The sequence below is a fragment of the Phaenicophaeus curvirostris genome, chromosome 11 (assembly GCF_032191515.1).
Source record: "Phaenicophaeus curvirostris isolate KB17595 chromosome 11, BPBGC_Pcur_1.0, whole genome shotgun sequence".
Classification (NCBI taxonomy): domain Eukaryota; kingdom Metazoa; phylum Chordata; class Aves; order Cuculiformes; family Cuculidae; genus Phaenicophaeus; species Phaenicophaeus curvirostris.
The window spans coordinates 7,703,368-7,729,450 of record NC_091402.1 but is presented as its reverse complement, the minus strand read 5'-3'; the positions used below and the strand labels follow the sequence as shown (position 1 = coordinate 7,729,450).

General features: G+C 46.2%; 2 protein-coding genes across 4 annotated transcripts in view; one reads left to right on the top strand and one right to left on the bottom strand.

Annotated features, from left to right (window-relative positions):
* Positions 1 to 18,010, top strand: part of LRIG1 (leucine rich repeats and immunoglobulin like domains 1) — a 91,609-nt gene extending 73,599 nt beyond the window's left edge. The window contains exons 9-19 of one of the 2 annotated variants that reach the window (XM_069866319.1): positions 1,501 to 1,581; positions 6,707 to 6,778; positions 8,070 to 8,141; positions 9,390 to 9,553; positions 11,356 to 11,676; positions 12,323 to 12,604; positions 13,185 to 13,604; positions 14,934 to 15,056; positions 15,644 to 15,808; positions 16,913 to 17,221; positions 17,430 to 18,010. In XM_069866319.1, coding sequence (XP_069722420.1) covers positions 1,501 to 1,581; positions 6,707 to 6,778; positions 8,070 to 8,141; positions 9,390 to 9,553; positions 11,356 to 11,676; positions 12,323 to 12,604; positions 13,185 to 13,604; positions 14,934 to 15,056; positions 15,644 to 15,808; positions 16,913 to 17,221; positions 17,430 to 17,686 — 2,266 coding nt within the window. In that variant the 3' untranslated portion in view covers positions 17,687 to 18,010. The remainder of the gene's footprint in view (positions 1 to 1,500; positions 1,582 to 6,706; positions 6,779 to 8,069; positions 8,142 to 9,389; positions 9,554 to 11,355; positions 11,677 to 12,322; positions 12,605 to 13,184; positions 13,605 to 14,933; positions 15,057 to 15,643; positions 15,809 to 16,912; positions 17,222 to 17,429) is intronic. The other variant, XM_069866320.1, reaches the window with a different exon arrangement.
* A 4,542-nt stretch (positions 18,011 to 22,552) lies between these two features.
* Positions 22,553 to 26,083, bottom strand: part of SLC25A26 (solute carrier family 25 member 26) — a 94,249-nt gene continuing 90,718 nt past the window's right edge. Inside the window, exon 9 of one of the 2 annotated variants that reach the window (XM_069866287.1) lies at positions 22,553 to 23,784. In XM_069866287.1, the coding sequence (XP_069722388.1) occupies positions 23,688 to 23,784 (97 nt within the window). In that variant the 3' untranslated portion in view covers positions 22,553 to 23,687. The remainder of the gene's footprint in view (positions 23,785 to 26,083) is intronic. The other variant, XM_069866286.1, reaches the window with a different exon arrangement.

The window sequence follows — 26,083 nt, the reverse complement described above, 5'->3', positions numbered from 1 at the left end:
ACTTAGATAGCTCTGAAAATGTCAGCACATCAAAGCGTCTCTCCAGGACTTGTCTCTTACACCACCACATGGTTATGTGCACCCACGCTCCACGGGGATATTGAGTTTTTATCTTTCCCTTTGGCATAGACCGGCCCACAGATCACCCTGACATCCACAGTGATGCTGGCTAAGAAGAGCGTTCCCTAGGGACACAGAATTTTTGAGTCTCACACCAAATTGAGCTGAGAAACAGGAGTCGGGAATTGTGGCTTTTGGCCTTTTCCTTTCACATCTTTAGTTTACACGTGAAAGCTGAGAAACAAGCAAAGACTGCAGCCAGCTTAGGTACAGGAGAGCAAAAGTCTCAGCCTGATCCTGCTTGGGGAAAATGGTGCCAATATGGAAACTGTGGGATTTTTACATTTCCCTCTTCTTGTGGGAGGTTGTGCTTTTGTGCTGCATAGCCTAGAAACTACGCTACGATGCCTGTGCCTGGAATGCCGCCAAATGCAGGGGGCTTTGTTTTTTCTTTTTTGATCTTAATATTTTTAAACTGGAAATGTTCCGATAATAATCTTCAAAAGGTGCGAAAGGAGCACCTGTGGGTCGGGGGTTATCTGGGTAGTGATGTTTGCTTTGGTGTTGGGTTTTGCTAGGTCTTAAATCAGAGTGATGTAACAGAACCAACACAGCCTATTTATTTATTCTTTCTTTTTATTTAACATCAAAAATGATGAATTTCAGTCTGTGTTGCTGGGTATTCATTGCTAGCTGGAATTAAAGCTAGAAGGGAAGGATTTTTAAATAGGCTGTTTAAACAGCTTTTGTGGATCTCTTTGTTTGTTCTGTGCGCTTGTTTTTCTCGTCTTTGGCTCTTGTAATTGATGGTCAATTTGAAAGCCAAAAGAAGCTAACTCTGAAAAAGGAATTCTTACTATTTTTTTTAAAGAAGTGGTTATACAGAGAATTAGGCTTGTGTGGCAATGGTAGTGCTTCCCTTTGTGGAGATTTCAAGTTCATTGCCAGAAAAAAATGCTGCTTCATAGCCAATATACCGGGTCATCTCCCAAGATGTAGGTATAGACAAATAAATGTATGCTTTGGAATAGCCAAAGTTACCTTAATTCATGGCAGTAGCATTGAAGGACAACTGTTTCTCGCAGTTTAGTTTCAAGACTTTATTTTCTTTTTCCTCCTTTTCTTTGGATGCACGGAATTAGAAAAGGACTCAAACCTACTTGTTAAGAGGTAGCTGTCTGCTACTACTGCTGTGTCAGAAACAGAGGGCTTCAACTAGGAAAAAGCCAGGGCTCTTTTTGGAATGCCCCATCTCGACAAGGGCCAGTGCAGGAAAAGGGATTAGTGCTGCGTTGCTGCAGGACTCTGCTCCTTCTGAAAACTGGCAGGAGAAAATGGGAAGCTCTTCATGTGGCTTTCTCAGACTTCATTCCGTTTGTTTTTAACGATGAGCTGAGGTCTAAGACACTGATAATGAGCTCTCTCTTGTCCTCTCCCCAGGGAACTGGACCACAACGACATCTCGGGCACAATAGAAGATACCAATGGAGCCTTTGCCGGCCTCGAAAGCCTAAGCAAGTTGTGAGTATCTCTGAGTTTGAAGTTCTGCAAAGCAGTTGTGTTGTGTGCCTCTGTGGGGCTGGGTCTCTCTCCTCCAAAATGGCCTTCCTCCCTTTAGAACAAGATAAGGATCAGTAGAAAATCTGAGATGTAGTAGTTTTGCAGGCTCACTACAAGCATGCAGATGTGGTTATCAAGCACTTGTGTTTCTAAGCAGGTATGAAGTGATTATACTCTTTCTAAAGCAATGGTGCTTTAGATGCTTTAGTGCTCTACGTACTGTAGTTCAGAGACACAGGAGAGAGAAATCTAAGTGGTTTTCATCTGTAAGATTCAGCACCTCGCTTCTAAAAGCAAACAGCAACAAAAAAGACCCCTCTCAGTCTTCAGCAAAGCACTGATTGATGCAGCAAAGAACAATAAACAGAAGAGAAAAATCACCCCATTTCCTGTTACAACAGGGGATTGAAACAGGATTCATTTCTGTGGGATACTCTGTCTGAGAGTGATCTTTTGGGCTTGCTTCCATGTGCAGCGACAATAAAAAGCACCATGGGGCATAGGCTCTTAAAGAGATAAAAAGAGACCTAAGGCAAGCATGCGCCTTGCAAATGTTTATAGCTTGCTTGGCCTTCGCAAGTTTTTTCACATTGCTCTGTACTTGTTCGTATTCCATTTGAAATCGGCTCTATAAATCAGCCCTGTCAGAGAAGTCTCTGATGGCTTGTGACAAATCAAGAGTCTTTCTAATCATTACCTCTTGCCTTTGTTTAAGTTCTCAGCACCCCCCATCACGCTGTCTCTGATGCTGAGATGGCACAGCCAGAGGTGCAGTAAAAGTACCTCGATGGACAGCAGATGGCTGGAATGAATCCTGGCAGGCGGTATATTGTCGCGCTCTCATTAGAGGCTCCTAGGGGAGAGGGAGGAGATGTGGCAGGATGCTTGGGGATGTAGTGCTTAGAGAAGAGAAATATGAAGTCACAGATATAGATGGCATTTGATCATTGTTGAGGGGAGTCACGGGATCCAGGGAGAAGGGAACCAAGCCGTAGCTGCGAGTGAGGTAGAAGGCAGAGAGGGACTTATGGGCTGGGAAATAGAAGTGTGGAAGGGAGAGAGGCCAGTAGAAATCACTCTGTGCATGGAATCTGAAAAGTTTTCTGTGAGTTGCTAGAAGAAAGGGAGAGGAGCAGATGTGGCAGGTGAGAGTATCCTTGGCTGCTGTCCCTGAAGTTTTTGGTTTGTCTGAAGAAACCAGTGAAACCATTTTGTGGCTAGAAAGGGTAGTGGGAGCAGATGCTTTGTCCAGAGGGATTTGCAGGCTGTAGGATTGAGTCCATAGTGCTGCTTTGACAAGAGAGGGAAGGCGGAGGAGGAAAGGATTGAAGAGAGTGCTGTCCTGGTGGGACACCCACTGTAGGGCATCCTTTGAACATGGCCACTGGCATGGGAGCAGGAGTGGGATATATAAGAAATGCTAGGTGCAGATAATGGGAGAGAGGTGAAAAAGCCAGAGGACACAGCATTGAGGGAAATAGTTCAGCAAAGGGATTGATTCGGCAGCCAGAAGAACTGAGCACTGATGAGTTGGGGTCAGGCAGAGAGGCCAGGAGGTACAGTGAGGAGCAGGAGGAGGAAGGAAAGGAGCAGAGGCAGCCTGCGGGGTGGTGTGAGTTGTTTGGAGCTCTGGGCAGAGCAGCTATCGCTCCCATGAAATAGCAGTGGCCTGATTTGCTGTTTATCATCTGGCACTAGTGAACAGTTTCAGAAGATGGCAAGGTTTGTCTGCTAGTAGCAAAGGACACGGCAAGGGCTTGCGCAAGTCCTTGCATCTTTTTTCATGTGGTTGACCTCTGTCTTTTGTTGCACATGGACTTGGGCCAGTTCCGAATCTGGTGAAACATAGGGAAGGACAGGTGCCCGTGGTTTGTGGGGTGATTGCAGCGAATTTCATAGCCTGGAATAGCTTGTGCATCAAGTTGGCCTCGGGCAGACAGGAGTGGTTTGATTACATAACAGAGTGAACCTGCTGTGGGACGGACAGGTTACTGGTATTGTTCATTGTCAGACAGAGCATAAGGCTAGAAAAACCTTCCAAACATGAGATTGTTTCATTATATTTCCTGAGGCGTTTTGGGGACACCCTGGAGTGGTCACTTTTAAAGGGATCCACTCAGTTCTGTTTTAGCTCAATAAGCACATAAATCCCAAATTTGTAATTTCATCTAAGGCTGAAGCAAGTATCCTTCTTGCTGGCAGGAGTTTTTTCATAAAGAAAATATCAGCCTTCTATGGCAAACATTTCACTGGGTGATTTAGGGCCTGTGTTTAAACTGTCAATGGGCTTTAAATGCATTAGCATACAAAAAAATAAATGGGCACTTCAGAGGAGACCTTCCAATGAATTAATAATCACCTCAGCTCTGTGGAGATTGCCTTAAAAGCCATTCCCCTTTGATCTGGCACAGATTAGCCTCTGAAAGGATTTAGCACTGAGAGGGTTGTTGGCTGAAATGAAGGTGTTAAACTGTGAGAGGTGGGGAGGCCAGTCACTTTAGCCTTCTCTGAATTATATATGAAGCTCTCCGGGCTGGAGAGCACAGGCCTAAATTAAAATGTTGCTTCAAGAAAGAGGGAGTCAAGAAGCACCGAAGCATAAAAAGCGTCAGTGGAATCGCTGGGGAGCAACGAGTTTCCTAATTATTCAAGCTGCTAAATGTAACCGTTTTTTTGATGGCTCACTCAGTGACTGAGATCTTCCTGCAGGTGCAAAACTGGCTGGAGGAGAAAATGCTGCTTTCTAATGAATTGCGTGCCTAGCGTGTAATTACACTTATGCAATCACCGGGAGAGCATGCTTGCGCCCAGCTCTGCTGACAGCGGAGCGGTCTGGACTGCAGCAGGCAGGCAGTCTAATTGTGGAGCTGCAGACCTGCTGCCTTTGCATTCCAGCGTGCCACAGCCCTTTGAAGGGGGCCACTGGGTTGAAACCATATAGAAACCGGAGAAATACTTAGTTGAGGTTTGAAAGGCGTAATGATTTTAGTGAATTTGCTGGGGCATGGTATTATTATTGGTGTTATGTATTTTTCATGTTTATGCCCATAAAATTGTGTGCACGGGTACAAGTGGCGCGTACATTGCGTATTCATATCCCCGATGCACTGCTTTTCTCTGCACAGGTAAGTAAACAGATATAATCAATATCTTCAGTTTTCAAAGTCCAAGGGCCAATGTAAACAATAAATAGAGATCTCCAGTTATCAAACCCAAACTCAGTATAACACCCTCATTTAGGAATATAGCTCCAGAAATTAGTGTGTATGGGTGCAGCCATATGACCAGAGTTTGCATATAGTAAATAATTTACTGTATTAATCATTTTAATGGGCTTTTTCAAAGCCCTCATTAATACAATGTCCCTTTTAGCAAATGATGGTACACATGATCACACACATCCTTTGGTGCTTGGGGTATTTCACCCAGACCAAAAAGCCACCCACACTCTCATGCAGTAAATAGGACATTTGATACCCTGGTTTGGGTACTGCAGCAAGGAGCTCAGGAAACTCACTGCAGATATTTAGAACAAGTCAATAAAGCAGGTTGCAGGTATCTGGAGCCTGTGATCGCTGTCTTTATTCTCACCTCTGCCTACTCAAGAATTAGAGTGGTGGCTCACCTGCAATACCAATGTCAGGGCGATTGATTTTGTGAGGACCTACTTGGGGTCAGTGTTGCCTGGTGACAGGCACCCTAATTGCCTCCAAAGGCAACAAGCCACAAGGACAGGCTTCGATAGCCTTAGTCTTCCCTGTCATAACAGTCAATGTGATGAGCCCCCTTTTTACTTTCTACCGAGCGTGCCACCCACTGCTTTCATCCCACACAAAAACTGGGCTTTCTGAGTGCCAGCACTGAGACACCAAATTACCTTGATGAGCTCCTGCAAATATATTTGCTCATATAAGGGTTGCACATGCTCCATTGTATTCCCCAGCTGGTAGCAAGCAGTGGGACCATCATCATTTTAGAGCCTTTTAAGGGTGCAAATGTAGGTTACAACCTATATTGAAGGAAAAATGTTGAAGACTTTCATCAAAAGTAGCACTGTATGTGCCAGTTTTGTACCTGAGGTGGTGTTAGTGCCAGTTTTGTACCTGAGGTGGTGTTAGTGCTGACTTGCATTGGACACCATGTGGAGCAGGCAGTGATAAAAGGTGCACCTGGAAGATAAACGTGTGGCAGAGAGAACCTGGGGAAGGAAGGCATTTCCTAATTAATGACATCAGTTGATATTTTATTAAAACAGCTGAGGAGATTTATCTGTGTTGCATGAAGCCTGTCCCTGGCCAATCGCCACTGGTCAGTATTTATAGCGAGCTGTTACTTTGCAGAGAGCAGCTGGGCTGTGATCGTTCCAGTGGCTGTTGCCTGCTCATGGTCCCCCTCTTGCTGCTGTGTAGCACCGTCTGCTGATTTGGAGGAATGTTCTCTCACAGGTGCAAGCAACCATGCTCCTCAGCTCTCTACATTACCTCTTCTCTTCATCATTTTGCCTCTTGAAAATACCACACAGCTATTATATATTGCCTTGTATTACGGTGCTGTTGTATTTGTACTTCAGTTAGTTGCTGTGTGAATGCGCAGTCAAGAGGCAGCCCTCACCCCTTGTGTGTGGACGTCTGGTCAGGCCAAGCAGCAGTGAATAAATAATCACACTTTTGCTATCAGGGAAGAAGTCAGAAATGAAAAGTGTTGTAGGAAAAGACCCAAATCTTGTTAAACTGTCATTGCACTTAATCCTGTCTGCAGCCGGCCTGCAAAGAATAGAGGGGACCTTCTGTTACTCAGCAAGCTGGTTTCCAGGCACTGGGGCAGACCTCCCTTTTTACGTGATATGGAACATTCCCTTTTGTGCTGTCATCGCTATTAAATTCAAATACAGATAAAAGGATTTAATTTCAGGAGTGGGAAAGCGAGTGTACTTCAGCCCTCTTAATCTCCATGCAGTTCAGATTTCCTAGGACTTACACTGAACATGTATATCAGATAAAGCCACACTAATTGTGTTCCTTCTTTTTCTGCCCCCTCTCCCCATTTTCTTTCTCTTTATCTGGCACTGGATGTTTGGAAACTGCAGGACTCTGTTTGGAAACAAGATCAAGTCGGTGGCCAAGAAAGCGTTCTCAGGGTTGGAGGCCCTGGAGCACCTGTGAGTAACCCACCATGCCTCGGAGTTCGGGAAGGGGGGTCTGCCAAAAGTAGCTGCTTCAGGGATCTGCTAGCAATTTAATAGTGTCTTTGTAAACTGAGAAGCCAGTCCATTTGTGGGGGCCACCTGCTTCCTTCTCATTATAAGTCCGCCTCAACTTTAGCCTTTTTTTGTGCCAGGAACAAAGTTACAGAACATATGGCAAATCTGCATGCTCTTAATTTTTTGATTTGTTCTTGGATAAATATGTCTTTGACTTGCACATTGCTTCTCTGTAGGCTGTTAGCAATGAAAATACGCTATTTCAGATGTAGCCCTCTCTCCTCCTCCCTTGCCCCAGCTTTCTCCTAAACCTAGGCTGTGGCAGTGACACATGCTGCAAATACTGCCTGCGGTGCAGGCACCCAACAGCCCTGTTCAGCACAACTGCCTCAGAGTGATTCACAAGAAGTAAATTTTGGCTGCCGCTGTGTAATTTTTTTTTCGTGTCCTAAGGCTGATGACTCCAGCAGTGATTCATGAATAACTTCCTTGCTGAATTAAGACAAGTTAAAGAATATATGATTTTGCTCTGGATGTTTTACTGGCTGTTAGTTGTATGAAATGTTATGACCATTGAGAGCATATTGAAGGGTTAGGGCTGCGTGACTTAGGGTATGTTCACAGATAATGGTTCCCTTATTAATGCTCTGCTGAGATTTTCCTCTACAGGCAGGGCTTGTCTGTCCTGCACTTCACTTGGTAAACTTAAGCCTGAAATCTGACAGTGTCCTTTTTCAGAGGCCAAGTGAATTTTTTTCATTAGCAATTGTTGTCAGGGAAGCTTTTAAGAACACCTTCTTATGGAAACATTGCAATGTTCCTCTCAAAGTCACTTTCAAATAACTTGTCCAGATGCCGTTTAGTGGAAGTATTTGCTTTCTTTATGTTTGCTGAAGGTCTAGCCTGGGATAGGACATTCCTGACTATCTTTGGTTATCAAGGGGGCTGAGGAATTTCTCAGCTATGGATGATGGAGGTAGCTGAGACTGAGAAAATGTAGTGAGAAGGTGGGGTACAGGATGACACAGTGATTTATTGCCATAATTTCACTGGTCGAGTTTTGTTGAACAATACTTTGAATATTAAAGTGTTTTTTAGAAAGCCATTTCTATGAGCTGCATGTGGATATGGCCTTAACAGGAGCTACCGAATCACCTGTTACTGGAGTCATTGCTTGTATCTGGAGAGACTTGTTTTGACGTGGCTGTAGCATCCCATTTGCTCACATTGCCATTGTTGTGTTCTGCAGGAACCTTGGGGATAACGCCATCCGCTCCATTCAAGCAGATGCTTTTGCTAAGATGAAGAGCCTGCGGCAGCTGTAAGTAATTGGACTGTACACACCATTAAGGAATCAGGGATCCTTCTTGTCTGGGACGTGAGAAGTAGCACATTGTTTCCAATGGGGTGTTATCCACGTTACTGCTCATTTATTTCCTTATTCCCTCTGTCCTCCTCTGCAGGGTGTTTTTACACATGAGTAGATGTCACGGAAACATCTTGCATGTAATAGTGAGTGAAATTAGATCATTGGAACAGGTTCTTCCAGCAGGTTCACATCTGTGCAATTATTCATCTCTGCTCAGGAAGTCCAGCCGCGGTCCTGTTAGCCATCTCTCCTCTGACGCTGCCACTGATTTAATTCCCAGCAGCGCAGCTGCTCCTTTGCTGGGCCTGCGTTTAGGGTTCACGTACAGTATTGACATTTCAGTGATAAGCACCGTTTGAACTGGATCCACTTGTCATCCAGCCTCCTGGTGTAAAAATAGGGATGTGTTATCAGAGCTGCTGCTTATGTTCCAGGCTGGGGCTCTGTACTGTTATTGGACACTGTTTCCAGTCTTGCCTGGTTTCCTTTTCTCCTCTTCTCCATAAATATTTAATCTGCTGTCAGTGCATTGCTGCACTGTGGGGTAGTGCAGTGTCTGTGGAGCAAGAAATCACTTAGTTGTTTTTTGGCTTGTATGTGAACTTGTACCTTATAGAAGGCAGGCAGAGGCCTCTCTATGTATTCCTCTGGTGTTGCCCACTGAGGGAATTAAAGTTCTTAGAGCAGGAACTTAAGTTCTTAGAGCAGGAGCTTGGCGTCCTCTCACTGTTCAGTAATTAAGTCCTGAATTCAGTCCCCACTAAGGGTGCTCAAACTCAGAGGCAGGGAGGGAGGGAGTGTGGTAATTAGATATAAGCAGGACGGGTTGTACTGTTCACGTGTGTCTCCTCTGCATGTCAGCTTTGTATGTGCTCTGCCCCACTTTCTCTCACTTAAGCCAGGTATGGCATTGCTCATCTGTTCCTGGGAATCACTCTGGAAGCTCGTTGATAAATACAAGGTGCTAGGGAGTGTCACTGGAGTACAGGAGAGGGTTGCTCTATGTGGAGATGAAATGCTGTTTAAATGTGTATTTAATATCATTAGTGCCTCAAGGACAACCCTGCTGTCCCATTTTCTCCTTCCACCCATGCTGGGTGGGAGGGAGGAGTGTGTCTAGCATGAAAGTACTGCAAGCTTTCCAGCCTTCTTTCCATGAGGGACTCACAGCAGGCTTGTGTTGGTTTTATTTCCCTGCAGCCACATAAACAGCGACAGCTTCCTCTGTGATTGCCAGCTGAAATGGTTGCCCCAGTGGTTAGCTGAGAAAGGGCTGCAGTCCTTTGTGGTGGCCACCTGCGCCCATCCTGAGTCACTAAAAAGCAAGAGCATTTTTGCCATCCTGCCAGAAAGTTTTGTGTGTGGTAAGTCTTGCCTATGTGTTTTGAGGTTGCATGAAGGGTAGGACTCACTTGGGAAACATTTTCTTTGACTACTAGCATATTATTACGAGAGGGTTTCTGTTTTGTTTTGTTATTCATTGGGATCAAAGGAAGCCCAAGCCTGCATTTTAAAAATTTGTCATTGGCTACAATTTATTTCCCACCAAAACCACACAGCGCATTGCTTGCATCGAGTGTATTCCTTACTGGGCTCCCTGAGTATTAAATCAAATGAGGCTAATGCTTTTTTCACTTCCAAATGGAACTGCAGTCTTCCCCTGTCCCCTCTGTTTGATTCTACCAAGACTGAAGCTATAGGGTTTTTTTTCACTCTGCAGTGTTTTGAGCTTCTTCTGTGGCTTTGTGTTCTTTGCTCATCTTTTCTCCCTCTTGGAAATAGCAAAGGATTAAAAAAATAGCAGAGGAGGATGTCTCCATCACAGCTTCCTTTTTTGGGCCAGTATGGCATGACACTTGAACTAACCAATAGCCCACAGTTGAATTAGAATCTTTTTTTTTTCTCCTACAGTTCTTTTTTCTTATAAGCAGCACCTACTGCTGTTTTTCCACCCCAACACTGTAGCTGACTTTGCACATGAGCTGTGGTTTCAAACCAACTTTACTTAATACCCAGCACACACAAACAACCTCGCTCGTAAAGCAAAGAAGTGTAAATGATCAGAGGAGGCCAAAGGGGAGCTGCTCATGCATCCAGCTTTGGGGCAAAATGAAGGCCTGGTCTGGGGAGCCAAACCCTGCGTGGGGGATCCTGGGTGGTGCTGCACATGGCTGTTCGATGAAGGAAAAATGAGCTTTTGAAAATGCTATTGAACTAAGTTGGATGCATGACTGGCATTGAACACAGCTTTGTTCCAGCTGCCGTCCCGTATCCCTCGATCCCAGGGTGGAAGGGCTCTGCCTAGGTGGCCTCTGCTGGCATGAATCTGGGAGGCTCGCTGTGTTCATCTGGAAGAAGAGATTGTGAAGGCTCCCTCCCCACAGCAACAGCACAAAGCGAAGACAGCTTTGCTTCTGCAGAGCCTGCCAAGTCCTCCAGGCACTAGTACTCCTGGTTCCAGAGGCCTGGCTGCTTAATTAAACCTTAGTCAAATATTATATTACACCATTTGTAGAAACTAATAAATGAATCTGCTTGGAACCTTGCTAAAACCAACAATCTTAGGGGCAGAGAGAGTGTGCAAATCTTTCTACCCTAGATGGGTGACAGGCAAATACAGCTGCTTCTGCTTTGACCGTGCGTGCTACAGCGGCCTTGCTTGTAAGCATTTATCCCAAGAGGTGGCATTTCATGCCTGTAAGTGTCCTCCTACTCTCCCCTCCAGTTTCATGCTAATGCAGGCCTGGAGGTGAAGTTTTAAGTTCAGTCTTGCTCTTCATATATGAGTTGTACAAGGAAGGATATTTTCTTTAGACCATGGTATCTTTCTGAGGTTCAGCTACATTGAAGAGAGCTAAGCTGCTTCTAGGAATTTGAGGTCACTAAGTGACCATCTCAGTCCTTTGCTTGCAGAAGGAACCAGAGGAAGGAGAGCCCTAGCTTAGACCAGTCACTCAGTTGTGTGCAGTCTGTCTGAGCCGTAGATGCAATCCCAAAGGTGCAGTGCAAGAGCAAACTGCGTTCCTGGTGTAGACAACAGTGGATGTAAAAGCAGATGTGCAATAATGATTCCACTAACGTGCTACTTATTTCTCATTGCATCTTTTTGCTTGCTCCTCTCTCTCCTCATAGCACAGAACTAACTATGCCTGCTGTTTTCTCTTAGATGATTTCCCCAAGCCGCAGATCATTGTTCAGCCAGAGACAACTGTGGCTGTTCTAGGGAAGGACATCCGTTTCACTTGCTCGGCTGCCAGCAGTAGCAGCTCCCCTATGAGATTTGCATGGAAGAAAGACAATGAGATGCTGCACAATGCCGAGATAGAGAACTTCACCCACGTGCGGGCAAAGGATGGTGAGGTGATGGAGTACACCACCATTCTGCACCTCCGGCATGTCACCTTTGCCAACGAAGGGCGTTACCAGTGTATCATCAGCAACCACTTTGGATCTACCTACTCCAACAAGGCCAAACTCACTGTTAATGGTGAGTATGGAGCTGCTTTCTCATTCCTTTCCTTAGCCTGAGCTAGTAAAATTCTCTGAGATGCACTCAGAGAACACAGTTACTCCTGAGGGTCCATTCCTGATGGTGAGGCACTCCTAACGTCTTCACACCAGCTCCTTGCATCTCAGTGGATGCTGAGAAATACGATGCGAGGAGCACATGCCATGCTTGTGGTGGCTTCCATCCAGCCAAGCACTTCAGCACATTCTCAGTGGCTTTGGCCACCTCTCTATGGCTGTTCTGATCAAGTCTTTGCCCCATGAAAAGGGTGAATGAAAATACAAAATGATACAAAGAAGAGGGACTATAGTGATTGCAAGTTCTCTGTAGGAGAGATAATGGATTTGTTTTCACATTAATCACAGAAGAAAATCAGCTTTTCCAGCTCTGATGATCCCAAGTCGGGGGGGGGCTTTGGACACTGTGGACAGGTACATGCGGTAGAAACACAGGGTCAGTCCCCAGCAGTTTTGATACATCCTACAAAAGCAGCTTGCCATGCTCTTGCCTATGGGTAGTTATCATTTCCATCTCCTGCCTGGGAAGGAAAACAGTTAGAACTGCTCAGAAGATGGTGTTTTCCCTGTGGAATTGCTCATCCCTTTTTCTTGTTTTTCTTGATCAGTGTTGCCCTCATTTATCAAAACTCCCCGCGACCTCACCATCCGGACAGGGACCATGGTACGGCTGGAGTGTGCGGCTGAAGGACACCCCCCACCCCAGATCGCCTGGCAGAAAGATGGGGGCACGGACTTCCCTGCGGCTCGAGAACGTCGCATGCACGTCATGCCTGATGATGACGTCTTCTTTATTACTAACGTAAAGATAGAAGACACGGGGGTCTACAGCTGCACAGCACAGAACTCTGCGGGGTCTGTGCTTGCAAGTGCCAACCTGACTGTACTGGGTAAGATGCCTTAGTGCCCCAAGAGACAACGCGTTCAAGCAGAGGGAGCTGGAAGGAGTTGCTGTTAAAACTCTTCAGCAGTTGCAGATACAGAAAAGAGAAAAAGAGGCATTGCTCTGCATTTGTCTTGTTTCACTCTTTTATGTTTTCATTAATAACAAAAAATGCCCTTCTGATTCTAATGTTCTCCTTCTAAAGGAGCCCAAGAGTCACATTTCCTCCTTCTTGTGCCAAGGAAGCCCCTCCAGCCACCCTATTTCCTGTCTGGGAAAATGACTTCAAAAGAAAATTGCACTCCCATGAAATGCCCTATGAAATAATTCAAGTGTGTCACCCATTGCCCCTTGTCCTTGGGAGTTTCTTTGTTTGGAAGACCTAACACCAACTGGTTACAAGGAAGGCCTTGGTTGTGATTGTTAGATTTGCCATGGTTTGCAGCCACCATACTCTTGGGTACCTGGCCACATAGTGCATTGCTATACATTTGTCTGCAGGAACATCAGTCAAGTTCAATACTGTTACAAGAAATCTGTTGTTATACTGTCCCCCAGAATTAATTTCTATTTTTATTCTCCTGCAGAGACACCATCTTTGATCCACCCCCTGGAAGACCATGTAGTGTCTGTAGGTGAGACTGTGGCTCTTCAGTGCAAAGCCGCAGGGAACCCAGCTCCCCGTATTACCTGGCTGAAAGGTGACCAGCCCTTGATAGTGACTGAAAGGCATCACTTTACCTCCGGCAACCAGCTGCTGATTGTGAGGAACGTTGTCTTGGAGGATGCTGGGAAATACACCTGTGAAATGTCCAACACCGTGGGGACAGAGCGCGCGCACAGCCATGTGAGCGTCTTACAGTCTCTTGGCTGCAGGAAGGACCGTACTACTGTGGGGATCATCACCATCGCCGTGGTGTGTAGCATCGTGCTTACCTCTCTGGTCTGGGTCTGCATCATCTACCAAACCAGGAAGAAGAGTGAAGAATACAGTGTCACCAACACAGGTAGCTGTAGTCTCTTGCTAAGGCTTTCTCTAACATTCCGTGCTGTCAGACTTCCCTCTGTGGCTGAATCGGCACGTCAGGTAGTCACACAGTCACACTGGAAAAGCAGTTGACTTATCTCAGTAGTTCTCTTGGCTCACAAAGCTGGAATCGGCTTTCATTTGCTGTTGAAGCATGTTCAGAGCTGCATTTCTCCCCTTGGCTTGCTCTTCAGAAGGGCCTTTTCTACTTGGCAGTACTTTCAGCCATTGCTTTGCTTTGATTTTCCATGACCATACATGATAATTCTAGAGACAGTTTGGATTATGTCCATGATGCTGAGAACCTGTCTTCTTTCTTGGGAATCTGTATTTTCAATGACTTTGTATTCAAAATTTGAAAAATGAGACTTTGAAGCTGGAATCTCTTTTTCCATGTTGCCTGGAAGAGCTGTTGTAGCCTCGCTGTTGAGGAGTATCCCTCACTTGTTAGGGGAAAAAGAAGTGGGTTTTGCTTCCTCCTGATATGTAATGGGAGTTATTTGGTGCTGAAATGAGTGTGATAGTGAGAATAAACTGTCCTGCCCTCAACACTGTGCATCCTCTGAACAGAAGTATGGAAGAAGCAGCCTACGGCTTCCCTGCCCTGCTGGAATTTGTAGCCTTCCTATATTACCCATATTACCCTTAACTTCAGGTATACTATGACGTAGGATTTTAAATCCATGGGCTAAGTGGGAAGCCTTGGGTACCATATGAGCAGTGTGATGTGTCAGTGGGATAGTCTTTCCCCTTTTTATTCAATCCTGAAAATCTAGGGCTTGGTGCTTAGCATAATTAATTTGGTTTCACTTGGGTTTGTGTGATGGGGGGGAGAAGATGAAATTGCCCAATATAAGATACAGGTAGCCAAGGAGAGGTAAGGGGCTTAGGCTTACTTGCCTGCTTAAGGAAATTGAAGACCCTGTTCTCTGGAAGTCTGTTACTTGGGACTTTAGGAGACAGAGGACTTAAATCAAGTGAGGTAGTCTGAATTTCAGGGAAAAAGGAAGAATTTACATGTTCTGAAGAGACCATTTCATCTCCATATACATTTACTAGCCATGCCAAATGCGAACATGCAAAATGGCATTGTCGGCACTGTATCTCACAGCTTTAAGCTTTGTAAAACCAGAGCTTCTGAGGAGATGAGAGTGTGTAGGCTGTTCAGTCTTCCTATTGTATCTGCAGAAAATACCAGTTATAGATCTGGTCCTAAATCCCTTTTGAAAACATGATTTTGCATGCCTTTGCAAACAGAAGCCTCTATATCCTACTGGGAGCTGACGTTTCTCTGCTCCCGTTGCTCTAGATGAGACCATCGTGCCTCCTGACGTGCCAAGCTACTTGTCTTCACAAGGGACGCTCTCTGACCGGCAGGAAACGGTTGTCAGAGTAGAGAGCCAACAGCCTAACGGGCACATCGACAGCAACGGTGAGAACCCCTTTGATTATTCTTTCTCTGATGCTGTATCTTAACTTGATACGAGGAGGTAGGAATCACAGTACAAAGTACCTCGGCGCTTGTTGTGAGTTATCTGAAAGATCTTCATAATGTAATTCTCCAGCTACTGCATTTATGCAGAACAAGGATCTGTCTCACTTCACAAAGCTCTCCTCTCCCAGTAATAAGTGTTCACACAAGCAGGCTGCTTCAGAAACTGCTCAGTCAAGCCCGAAGGACTATTCTTTTGCTAATTTTGGATTAGATTTTTGGCACCGGAGTTAACCGTAGTGACGCTCTACTAGAAAATACATTAGCATTGCCTGTCCCTCCCTTCAGGCTTAGAAATTAAATGTTGGGATTTTACAGTATTTAAATGCGGCACGTTAGAGAGGAAAAGTTACGTGTCCTGAACCAGGATTCTCCTGAGATTGTACAGCATGCCTTCTGTTAAACATTATCTTTTGATGATCTATTATCTCCATTGCTATTTTTTCTCCCTTTCGCAGCTTTTACGGTTAGAAATAAGACTTAACAAGTCACTTAACTGAGAGCAGATGGTTGTAATCTTTAGCCAGATGGTTCGTTTGTTACAGGTATGTGTCAGACTGATGCTGGAAGGTGTCCAGATGTTGAAGCTCCCACTGTAGGTTGCAGACAGCCAAAGCTGTGTATCGGCTATAATAAAGACACTTGGAAAACTGAAGACACGTCTGATGGAATGCTTGTTCCAGATAATGCAGGTACAAAACTCATTAATTTGGAAAGGTATTTTATATTTGTACAGATCAGAAAGCCTTCCAAGTCAGTGAGCATTACAAGAAATTGTTGCCTTCAGAAAATAAAGGCCCAGAACAATTCTCAGGTGTGAGCACAGTAGACTTACTTTCTCCTGCTTGCTTTGCTCCACTATCAAGCTTGGATAGTTTGAAATCAAGGAACTAGCAGAAGGAGGCAGGCTGAAGCTCCCGATCACCATTCCTTCCAGCTGGCTGATCGGTATTTTGATTTGAGCTCTTCCTAAAACACGACAGCAATTTCAAACAGAAGGTGTTTAAAGTTTCTCATCCTCTTTAAAGGGGCTGTCAGCTTCAAAGCTCAGCTTTTCTTTTAATTTTCAAAATCTAAAGGGTGTTTTGGACACTACGCCTGCCTCTGTACTTTGCCAGTTTCTTGGGTTTTGCACTCATGCTTTTCTAGCTTTAGGGTGTGTTTTCTCTTCTTATGGTGTATTGTAACAGCCACAGAAAAACTCCCAGTGAAACAGATCTTACATCCAGGAGAAACTGTGAAGTTTAATAATAGAAAGTTGCCAAGTGCACTAAGGAAAATAAATTTAAACATTTAGAAACTCCTTCCTGCCTGCTTCTCTGAAGTTTGCTCATCTGTTAATACCACTAACAGTAAGAAAATACCTTGCCGTAACACTGTGAGTTGACAGAGATGCCTGTAAAGCACCAGCACGAAAGAAAGGTAACTTGGCATTTTAAAGCAGGGACAGGGAAGTTCTGCTTTCTACCTTGACTGGAAAGTCTGGAAAAGGAAATAAATGCATATTTTTATTTGTAAAAAGAAAGTTGCAACTTCTTTGGAGTAAAAAAATGCCAACCCACTAAACCCGTTAATTGGGACAAGCTTGGGTGATGGCAGCAGAGTTCTGAAAACCACAGGTGGGTAGTAGGGCTGTATAAACCCCAGAAATGTCCATGTTATGTAGTGAGATTCCCACCCTGCTGAGGGAGAGATGTGCTAAACAGAGCTGCCTTTCCTTCCGCAAGTTGTGTTCCTCAGCGCTGACAACGTCCAGCTGGTTCATCTTTGTGCTGTTTTCCCTTCTTCCCTTCAAGGCTACGGCCTGCCGGTCGTGTGCACGGACTGCAGCGGCAGCACAGACAGCATCAATGTCCACGTTTATCCCGAGGAGTCAGATTTCTACTCCGAGAGCCTTAAGACTATGGATAATAGCTACCCAAACGCACTGAGCAGCAATGAACGAAACAGGAAGAGGGGTGCAGGCACCAGCCTTCTTCCTCCTCAGCCGTGCAACGGGATTGCTGGCGGCAAGAGGATGGAAACAGACGGGACCCTCTACCCCAGCAACCACGACAGAATAAGACCTGCGAGCACAACCACCCCGCTGCTTGCAGACAAACAGGGTAGGTATTTCCTTGGGGATGTCTTTGTCTCCCCAGATGCAGTATAATACCTGTATCAGAGCTCTGTGTTCTCCCATCAGCATTTTTAACTGGCTCAAAGGCGTGAATGACAGCAGCAGGGCTGGTTTTATGAGGAGGTTTGGTTTTATGAGGAGCAGTGGCAGGCCTAAGAATCAACTAACCACCCTGGTTTTTTGGGTTTTTGCAGGCTCTTCACAAGCAGCAGCAAAGCCTTCAGAGCTCAACAACCTTAATTTGGTGAGAGCTTCACCGGCAGGAGGGTCCTTAAAGCAACTGAATGTGCTTCCTGAAATCTCCCCAACACTACTGGATTTGCAGAGCGAAGCAGCAGTGAAGCCGGCTCTCCTGTCCAACAGCTTCGTGCCCCAGCCGTGCGACACCGTTCATGAGCTGAAGCCACAAACTGGTCGCTGGACTGAGGACAGGCTGCCATGTGCAAATTAACAAACACGCTATTATTGGTTATAATTTTTTTTGCACAGAGAATATAGGCTACTTACTTCTACCTCAAATCTTGAACTGATGACCTGTCAAGGGCAAACAGCTGAGGTATGAGAAACAAGCTTGTATGGGGAACAAACTCCTGTTCGAGCGTCATCTGTATGTACATAGTTTAAAACTTCCCTGAGAAGTATGAAGCGTTCAAAAATTGACTTGCATATGAAGCACATTAAATGCAAGGGATTATTGTGTAAAGAGAAAAGTATTTGATACAATTGTACATAAGAGTTTTCATATATAAATATATATATATAAATATATATATATCTTTTACAGAGGCTATTTTAATCTTTAGTGCATGGAAAACTGAGTGAAATTTTACAATTTTGGCAATATGGTTTTCAGTATCAGGTTGCTGTTAAACTCTGTGAGAGAAATAATTCTGGTGCCTTAAATGCATAAGCAGAACTTTAAAAAGCCAGACTGTTCCAAAGGGATTGTCCTCTTTTCAATGGAAGTTCCTTTAAATCAAGTATCAATTGGGTTACTTAGCACACATTTCCTTCCCCTTTGAAATTTATTGCACTTAACACATGTAAACAGCGATCTTCAACTGTGTCAAATGAAGTTTATAGGGAGAAACCAAGCAGTGAGAAGTTAATGGCAACTCGATTTTTTTCTCTTTTGGTGGGAGAACTTAAATTCCATTACTTTCCAAAACTGCATAAAAATTAGGGTTTGAGCCGTGCCTGGGTGATAGTTCAACAAAGGCGAGCGTAGGCTTCAGCGCCTCAGGAGGAACAACCTCCAGCACCAGGACAGGTCAGGGGTTGACCTGCTGGAAAGCAGCTCTGTGGAGAAGAACCTAGGAGGTCCTGGTGGCCACCAAAGTGACACCAGTGAGCCAGGGAGGAAAGGCTGAGAGACTGTTTAGCCTGGAGAAGACACCTTATCAATGCTGATCAATATCTAAAGGGCAGGGATCAGGAAGATGGGGCCACAGTCTTCAGTAGTGCCTGGTGACAGGACAAGGGCATGACTGGGCACAAACTGGAGCATGGGAAGCTCCATCTGAACACAAGGGAAAATTGCTTTCTTGTAAGTGTGACGGAGCACTGGAACAGGCTGCTCAGGAAGGCTGGGTAGTCTTCGTCTCTGCAGATATTCTAACCCTACCTGGACGTGTTCCTGTACAATCTGCTCGAGGTGACCCCGCTTTAGCAGGTGGTTGGACTGGATGAGCACTAGAGGTCCCTTCTGACCCCCACTCTTCTGAAGTTCTGTAATGATACAGAGTTTAGCTCAGTTTAGAAGGAATAACCCGTGCCAGTGTAACACATCTTAACACCCCCTCCACCTCCACCTCTCTTCTGTAAAAGAGCCATTCTGATAACACAAGAATCCCACTCCTAAGCTGACAGCTGCACTGTTAATTGAGACTTTGAACTTTCTCCTTGCAACCCAAGAGGAGGCTTTCCTGTCAACACCAGGACCCCAGCTGCAGCTCAGAGCCTTTGTAGGAACATCCACCCCTCCACTGACCACTGCTCTGCATAGCAGCTGTGGGCCATGCAGAAATGCTCTCGTTTAGAAGGGAGAAGGTGTATTTATGGCTGGAAGTCCTCTGTTAAATGGAAACATCCCAAGTATTTTTATGTGGTCTTTTAAGTTTATTCATGAATGGGCAGGAGGGCAAGAAACACCCACTGTGGTCACACAGAGCTCTTGCTGTCACTTCTAACTAACTTCAATACAGAACTTTTCATTTACAGAAAGGCTGCTTTCCGTTGGTGTTGGTACCTGTGGATGGAGGAATCCCTTCCAGTTATTTGTAGTTTGAGTTCAGCTAACACAAGGTTGCTCACTCTGGTGATGCCTACTTTAGGGGAAGGTTATTAGGAGGAGTTATTAGCATTTTCCTTAGAAGCAACTCAAATGCCAGTTCCACTGAAGCCCACTCTGGCAGGAATCCAGCTTTGCTAGTGCTGCGGCTCAAATAAGGACACAAACAGTTAATTTTCCATTCAGATCCATCACTTGGGGATCTGCCCACCCCGGAGCAGCCAGACCTCCCTCTGTCACCCAGCAGCTCAGGGGGAGTTTTGCTGTGGGCAGCCCTGACAATGCAGGGCAGAACCCAGCCAGGCACCTGTCTGTATCGCTTCCCGACTACGGCCACGTTTGCACTTTGAGGCAGGTGCCTGGTGATGCTCAGTGCCAAGTTTACTCAAAGCAAAGGAAAGGGATATTAGAATATTGTACACCGAGCGTGATGTTCCATTTACTGAAGGAGAAGGATGCTTGGGAACTGACTCGCAGGGAGAAAACAGTGGAACTGGGGACACAGGGATGATGGGAATGATTGAGTTGACTCATTTTGCTGGCGGAAATGTCATCGCCACTGCAGACACAAAGCATCTTTGCCACGTTAACAAGTGAAAGTAATGTTTCCGAATAAAGTTAACTGCCTAATGTTATGACTTCCACTAAATATGTGAATTTGCTGCTTCTAAGAGGCAATGTGAAAGAGGAAGTATTACTTTTGTGTACAAAGTTATTTATTTATTAGAAAATTTGGTACAATGTTGTACGTTGAAAAACATGTAAGATATTGAAGTGTCTAACAAACGGCATTGAAGTGTCTTTAATAAAGGTTCATTTATAATATCAAAGTGGTTTTGTTGAGAGTGAGCTTTTGGGAGTTTCAGTGGAAAATTAAATAAAATTCTAATCCATTGCTACACTCTTTTCTGTCTTTCTCTGATGAAAACGCAGACCAACTGCCAAAATATTCACTCCTGAAACAAGACCCACAGCTTCAACATTAGAGACTGTGGGTCAGCATAAGCCTAATCTGGGGATGAGGTGGAATTCAGGGGCTGTACTGTAAGATACAATAAAGAACATTTCTAGTACATCACCTTGGCTTAAGTATCTGGTGATCTCGGCACTGAAACCAGAGAGATGGGCTATGCACATCTGTAAGGATGCAAGGAAAATGGGTCAAGATGGCACCAGGCTCAGCTGCAGTTGAGGACATTTATGTCTTTCTCAAACCCCAACCCAGCCCTCTCTGGAAATTCCAGAGGCAGCATTGGAGATAAGCTCAGATTCTTGCTTTACTTTAAAATCTCAATTCAAGTTCTAAATATTTAAGAAAAAAAAATTAAAGTATCTCCTCCTCCAAATTAGAACTTTGGGCATAAAGTGGATTTTCAGAGCCTGCTCTGATAAATCCGTTAACACACACAGGAGTTAGATTTTTTTTTATAATGGAAAAGAGCGAGCCTTTAAGAGGCAGGGCCGGGTCTGAGATTCAGGTTTTGTTATTCCACTTTACTGGGCTAAAATAAATATTTTCAACTTTTGGTAAACTTGGAATAAAACATTGCTAAAACTCAAGCAAACAGGTAGTGGGGGTGACGGGAACCTCACATTTTTAGGTCTTTCCCCCCGCCCCGCAGTGTCATTTTCAGCAGGATCAGACAGATCGGGGTGTGTGGCATGGCCCCTGCCCACCACAATTCTCACCTGCTTGGTGCTGCTCATGACTGACCTTGTCCTCGTGGTGGTCCAGGGTTTGGAGATGCTCCATTGGCACAGGAAGGGGAAGCACTTGGGCTGTCATCGCTCCCCACCCCGATTAGCTTGGCTAAAACAATCTGGGGAGTTGTTTGGGGTCTGGATTGAGAGGTTTTTAACAAAAACCACCACAGTGATGACAAAATCTGATTATGCAAATATTAAATAAAACCAACAAAAATGCACCATTTGGACCCAACGATTATTTTCAGCTCAAATAATTAAATGCACCAAGTGCAGTGCTAACCCTCTTCATGTTTAAAGAGCTTTAATAGAAAATATAAGACAGTAATAAATCTCCAATCCAAAGCCCCTAGATTGGTTCTGGTCTCTATATAGAGCTTCATAAAATAGCTACCCCTGAAAGTAGCAGGAAGCACGGCTACACTGCGCTGTGGAAACTGGAAGCATTGACCAGGCAATATGGGATTTGGCTGCAACTCCCCATTTTCAATCGAAATGCCCATGCCTCCCGTTCACTCACACAGACCTGGTTTGGCATTTGCTCCTCCTCAGCCCACGCTCCCTCCACCTGTACGACAACATCCTAATGGAGGGAACAACCTCACTGCTAAATTAGAATCATAGAATCATAGAATTACCAGGTTGGAAGACACCCACCGGATCATCGAGTCCAACCATTCCCATCAGTCACTAAACCATTGCCCTCAGCGCCTCATTCACCTGCCCCTTAAACCCCTCCAGGGAAGGTGACTCAACCACCTCCCTGGGCAGCCTCTGCCAGTGCCCAATGACCCTTTCTGTGAAAAATTTTTTCCTAATGTCCAGCCTGAACATCCCCTGGAGGAGATTGAGGCCATCCCCCCTTCTCCTGTCCCCTGTCACTTGGAAAAAGAGCCCAGCTCCCTCCTCTCCACAACCTCCTTTCAGTTATAGAGCGCAATGAGGTCTCCCCTCAGCCTCCTCTTCTCCAGGCTAAACACCCCCAGCTCTCTCAGCTGTTCCTCATAAGGCCTGTTCTCCAGCCCCCTCACCAGCTTCGTTGCTCTTCTCTGGACTCGCTTCAGAGCCTCAACATCCTTCATTACAGCATGTCAGGGAATCGCTGCACCACGGCTCCCACGTCCATTAGCACCAGCACATGGGGCTGAAGCCGATGGCCTCGGTGCTGCCGTGGCTGCACTAGCCAGGCTCTTGCATCCGATCGCTGGCACTAGTGCTGCAGTGCATCCCAGCACTCAGCACAGAGCCATCCTCGTCATCCTCACGGACGAGCATCCCAGCTGAGCCCAGGGCAAGCGTAGGAGCTGCTGCCACCCAACCCAGCCCCCGTCATCCCACCGAGGGGCTTCAGTGCATGCAGAAAGTGCTCAGCACAGCAGCTCAGCCCTGCCCACCTGGCGTCCCAACACAAACACCCATTTCCAAGCAGCATCTAACTGAGTTGCTGGTGTAAACTTGGCCAATTCCCCCCATCCAGGCTGTCATGATCTTTTAATTAATTTCAATAAGGCCTTTTAATTAATTTCAATAAGACCTTTCCACCCAACTCATCCCTGCACCACTTTGGTGACTCCAGCTTCCATTTCCTAAGTGGAGAGCAACAGTGCAGGTTTGCAGCCCCCTGAGAGCCCTCAGCATCCATCTGTCCATCGGCAGGAGAACTTGCCCGCTCTCGCTGCCTTGTCTTCCCAGCCTCCCTCCTTGGGCTTCAGCATTTCCAGCCTCCTGTTCCTTCAGCTGCTGAGGGAGGAAGACCAAAAGAAGGCAGAGCTGCATCTCTCCGCACAAGCACAGCTGTAATATAATACAAGCTCATGCTTTTAGTGGAGAAATGTGAGTCTAATTAACAAAGCTGCACTGGCTCCCACACAGGAATGCTTGCTGAGCACCTGTAGGGATAAACAGGAATATAAACTTTCAAAAATGGGGCTCAAATCAGAAACAAATGGATTATTGTCTTTTACAAAGAGCTCTCCCAACCTGGAATACTTTCAGTGCTGTTGGAGGGCAGCAGGCTGTAACTCTATCGGCCCCTTCCCCGAGCAGAAAAACCCTTCCCTGTGTTACAAGGCAGGTGCCACTCAATGATGAAAACTCGCTTTATTTCAGCCTCCCCGCTCAGCCCACGATCTGGAGGTTTGCAAAACATTTCCCCTGCCGGAGTTCTAATAACGCCTTTCTCAGCCACCGTAATTAGCTGTTTACCCCCCAAACAGTTCTTTTTTGGCACGACTCTCGCTATGACCTCACTCACTTTCCATGCAGGAAAATTTCATGTTTGGGAAATTGGATTATTGGAGGATTTACTTTTCTTTAACAGTGAAAGTGGCGCTCGGCCTGCTGAACAGCTGCTCCGGCACGGTGAGGGGTGGCAGAAGGAAGGGTGGACGGACTCCTCCTCCAGCTCAGCAGCTTCTCCAGCTTCTCAGTGGCCACCGGCTGGACCGGCCAGGCTGGCTCAGAGCAGCAGCTGCCGAGTCTTCTCATATGTCCCCAGGAAGATGAAGCCTCCCAGGCTGATGGCTGCCATCCGTGGGACAACACCTGCGAACAAGCTGAAGGCGAAGGAAAGGCGGTTTCAGAGGATGAGGGACGAGCGGATGCTGCACGGCTGGCTGCAGGGCTTTGGACGACAAAGCCAAGAAAAACTCTCTTGCCGGTTTTCTCAAATCTCACCCCACTGCTCAGTGAAGGAACCTGTCTGGGCTTCCCTAACAGAGCACTCCTGTGATTTTTAACCCCTCTCCACATTCCTCAGGTGCAGGAGGCCAAGGGCCACGTTGCAGAAAGAGGAGCTCAGACACATCCCCATAAGGACGCAGGTGGATGGGAAGCATCCCAGCCTCTGCTGCCTCCATCTAGCCAGGGCAGAGGAATCCCTCTCTCTCTGCTGGGAGCTGCCCCACTGCAGCGAGTGCCCTGCTCACTGCAGTGGCTCATCCCCAGTAACAACGAGTGAGGAGGGAGCAGGAGCGGCTGTGCGTTCAGCCGCCACGATTTTTAGGTGCCTGATCCCAGTAGTTCTTGGAAGTTAATAGGAAACCTGTGCAAAGCCAACTGCTCAATGCATCTAAACTCATAGCTGGTTTAACAGCTTCAGGACAGGCCAATGTATCCTCCCAGAGGTTTTCAGCAAGAATTAAATATTAAGACCAAATCTGTCTGGCATCCCCCTGCTGATCTATCGCCCACATGGCGGGAGCCCTTCCCAGCACGCTCTGGCTGAGCTCCGGGCAGATGCTGTGGTCCTCAACCTTTTCCGAATGCTGCACAGTCCCTGCTAGGAGTGGTTCCAGGTGTCATTCCCAGTGAAAGTGGCTGTGCGGAAGATGCATGCACCCCTAGGAGCTACCTGCTCTGCCTGCACCCGGCTACGCAGGCTGCGCTGGGGAAACCTCGGGCTGCAGTAACTCTGGTTTTCGTTGTAATGAGCTTTACGAAGGAGCCTGGAGCACACAGGCAGATGGAAACATTTTATGGCTTTACTAGACAGCAATTGGGTCTATTACCATAATGACAGCTTTAAAACACAGTAATTTGTACAAGGCATGTACGGACAGAACGCTGATAGGGTAAATCCTATGACACAGCATCAGTCCTGAAATGCGTACCATCCTTCTCCTGCCGAATCAGGCAGCCTCATTACAGCAGCAGTGGCAGACATTCATTTACAGAACAGCCTCCTCGAGACACAGCTATTACACAAACAGGGGCAGATAACTGAGTTACCCAGAAGCTGCATCCTTGGCAACGTCTATTACCAATCATCACTTCCAAGAACCCTGGCCCTGCTCTTCCCAGTTTCCCACCTTCCACCCATGGCCTCTCCGACCAACGCAGGAGGGCAAAGCCAAACAGCTCTGGGGCTGCCCAAACCCAGAGAGCTGAGCTCTGCCACAGGCCTGACCCAAAATGCTCCTTCCTGGGCTGCACTTGTCCTCCCCAGCAGATGAGATCAGCTCATAGCTCATAGCTGCTTTCTGCTACTCCCATCAGAAACCACACACGGGCACAGCTCTGCTGTCTATCTGTAGTTGCTATATGTTTGCACAGACTTCACCTGGCACCCTGCCACTCCTCTCTCCCTGCCTGGCCTTCTCCTTTTGGTTAAGCGACTCTCCCTGTTACCAGTCGGATCCTGCACCAAGGGCTGGAGGGCTTCACGTCTGCCTTTTCCTCACCAATAAATGCACAGTTTGTCAGTGACCAGCAAAGACCAGACACAGGCTTTCAGGTAAAGGTATCAAGCTTTTCCTACCTGTGCGAGGAACGGCTCAGCAGGAGTCACAAATCCAGGAATCCCATTGAAATCCCAGGGTGAAGCTTCACCATCTGCCCTCCCAGCCTGCCAGCATCACAATACCCTGCCCTCCAGGGTGCAACTCTTCATTTCAGGGTTCCTAGCCCAACAATACACCTTGTCTTGAGGTCCCAACAGCAAAAGTGACGGTTTGGGGCCACTACTCGCAAAGCAAATTCTTTCTCAATAGAGAATAACCAGGATTCCTCTTCAAAGTCAGTGTCTTGTCTGTGTGCTTGGCTACAAAACCAGCTCCCTTGCATACAGAAGCTGCTTTCACCACTCACATCAGCAAGATCCAGCTCCAGAAAGCAGTGTGGTTATTGCCCATCATGCCACGTCCAGCTCAGATGGAAAGTTCGGCTGAGGAATGGGGACGTCTGCAAACCACCAGCTCCATCCCCAGCTACACACAGACTGCGACAAGCCATCTCACTAGATTTATCAGTCAAATAACCTGTGTCTTTCTCACCAGTGAGCTGCGAAGTTCCATTCTCGTCTTTCAAACACTACCACCTCCTTGTGTGAAAAGCAGCTGGACAAGATGCAAACCT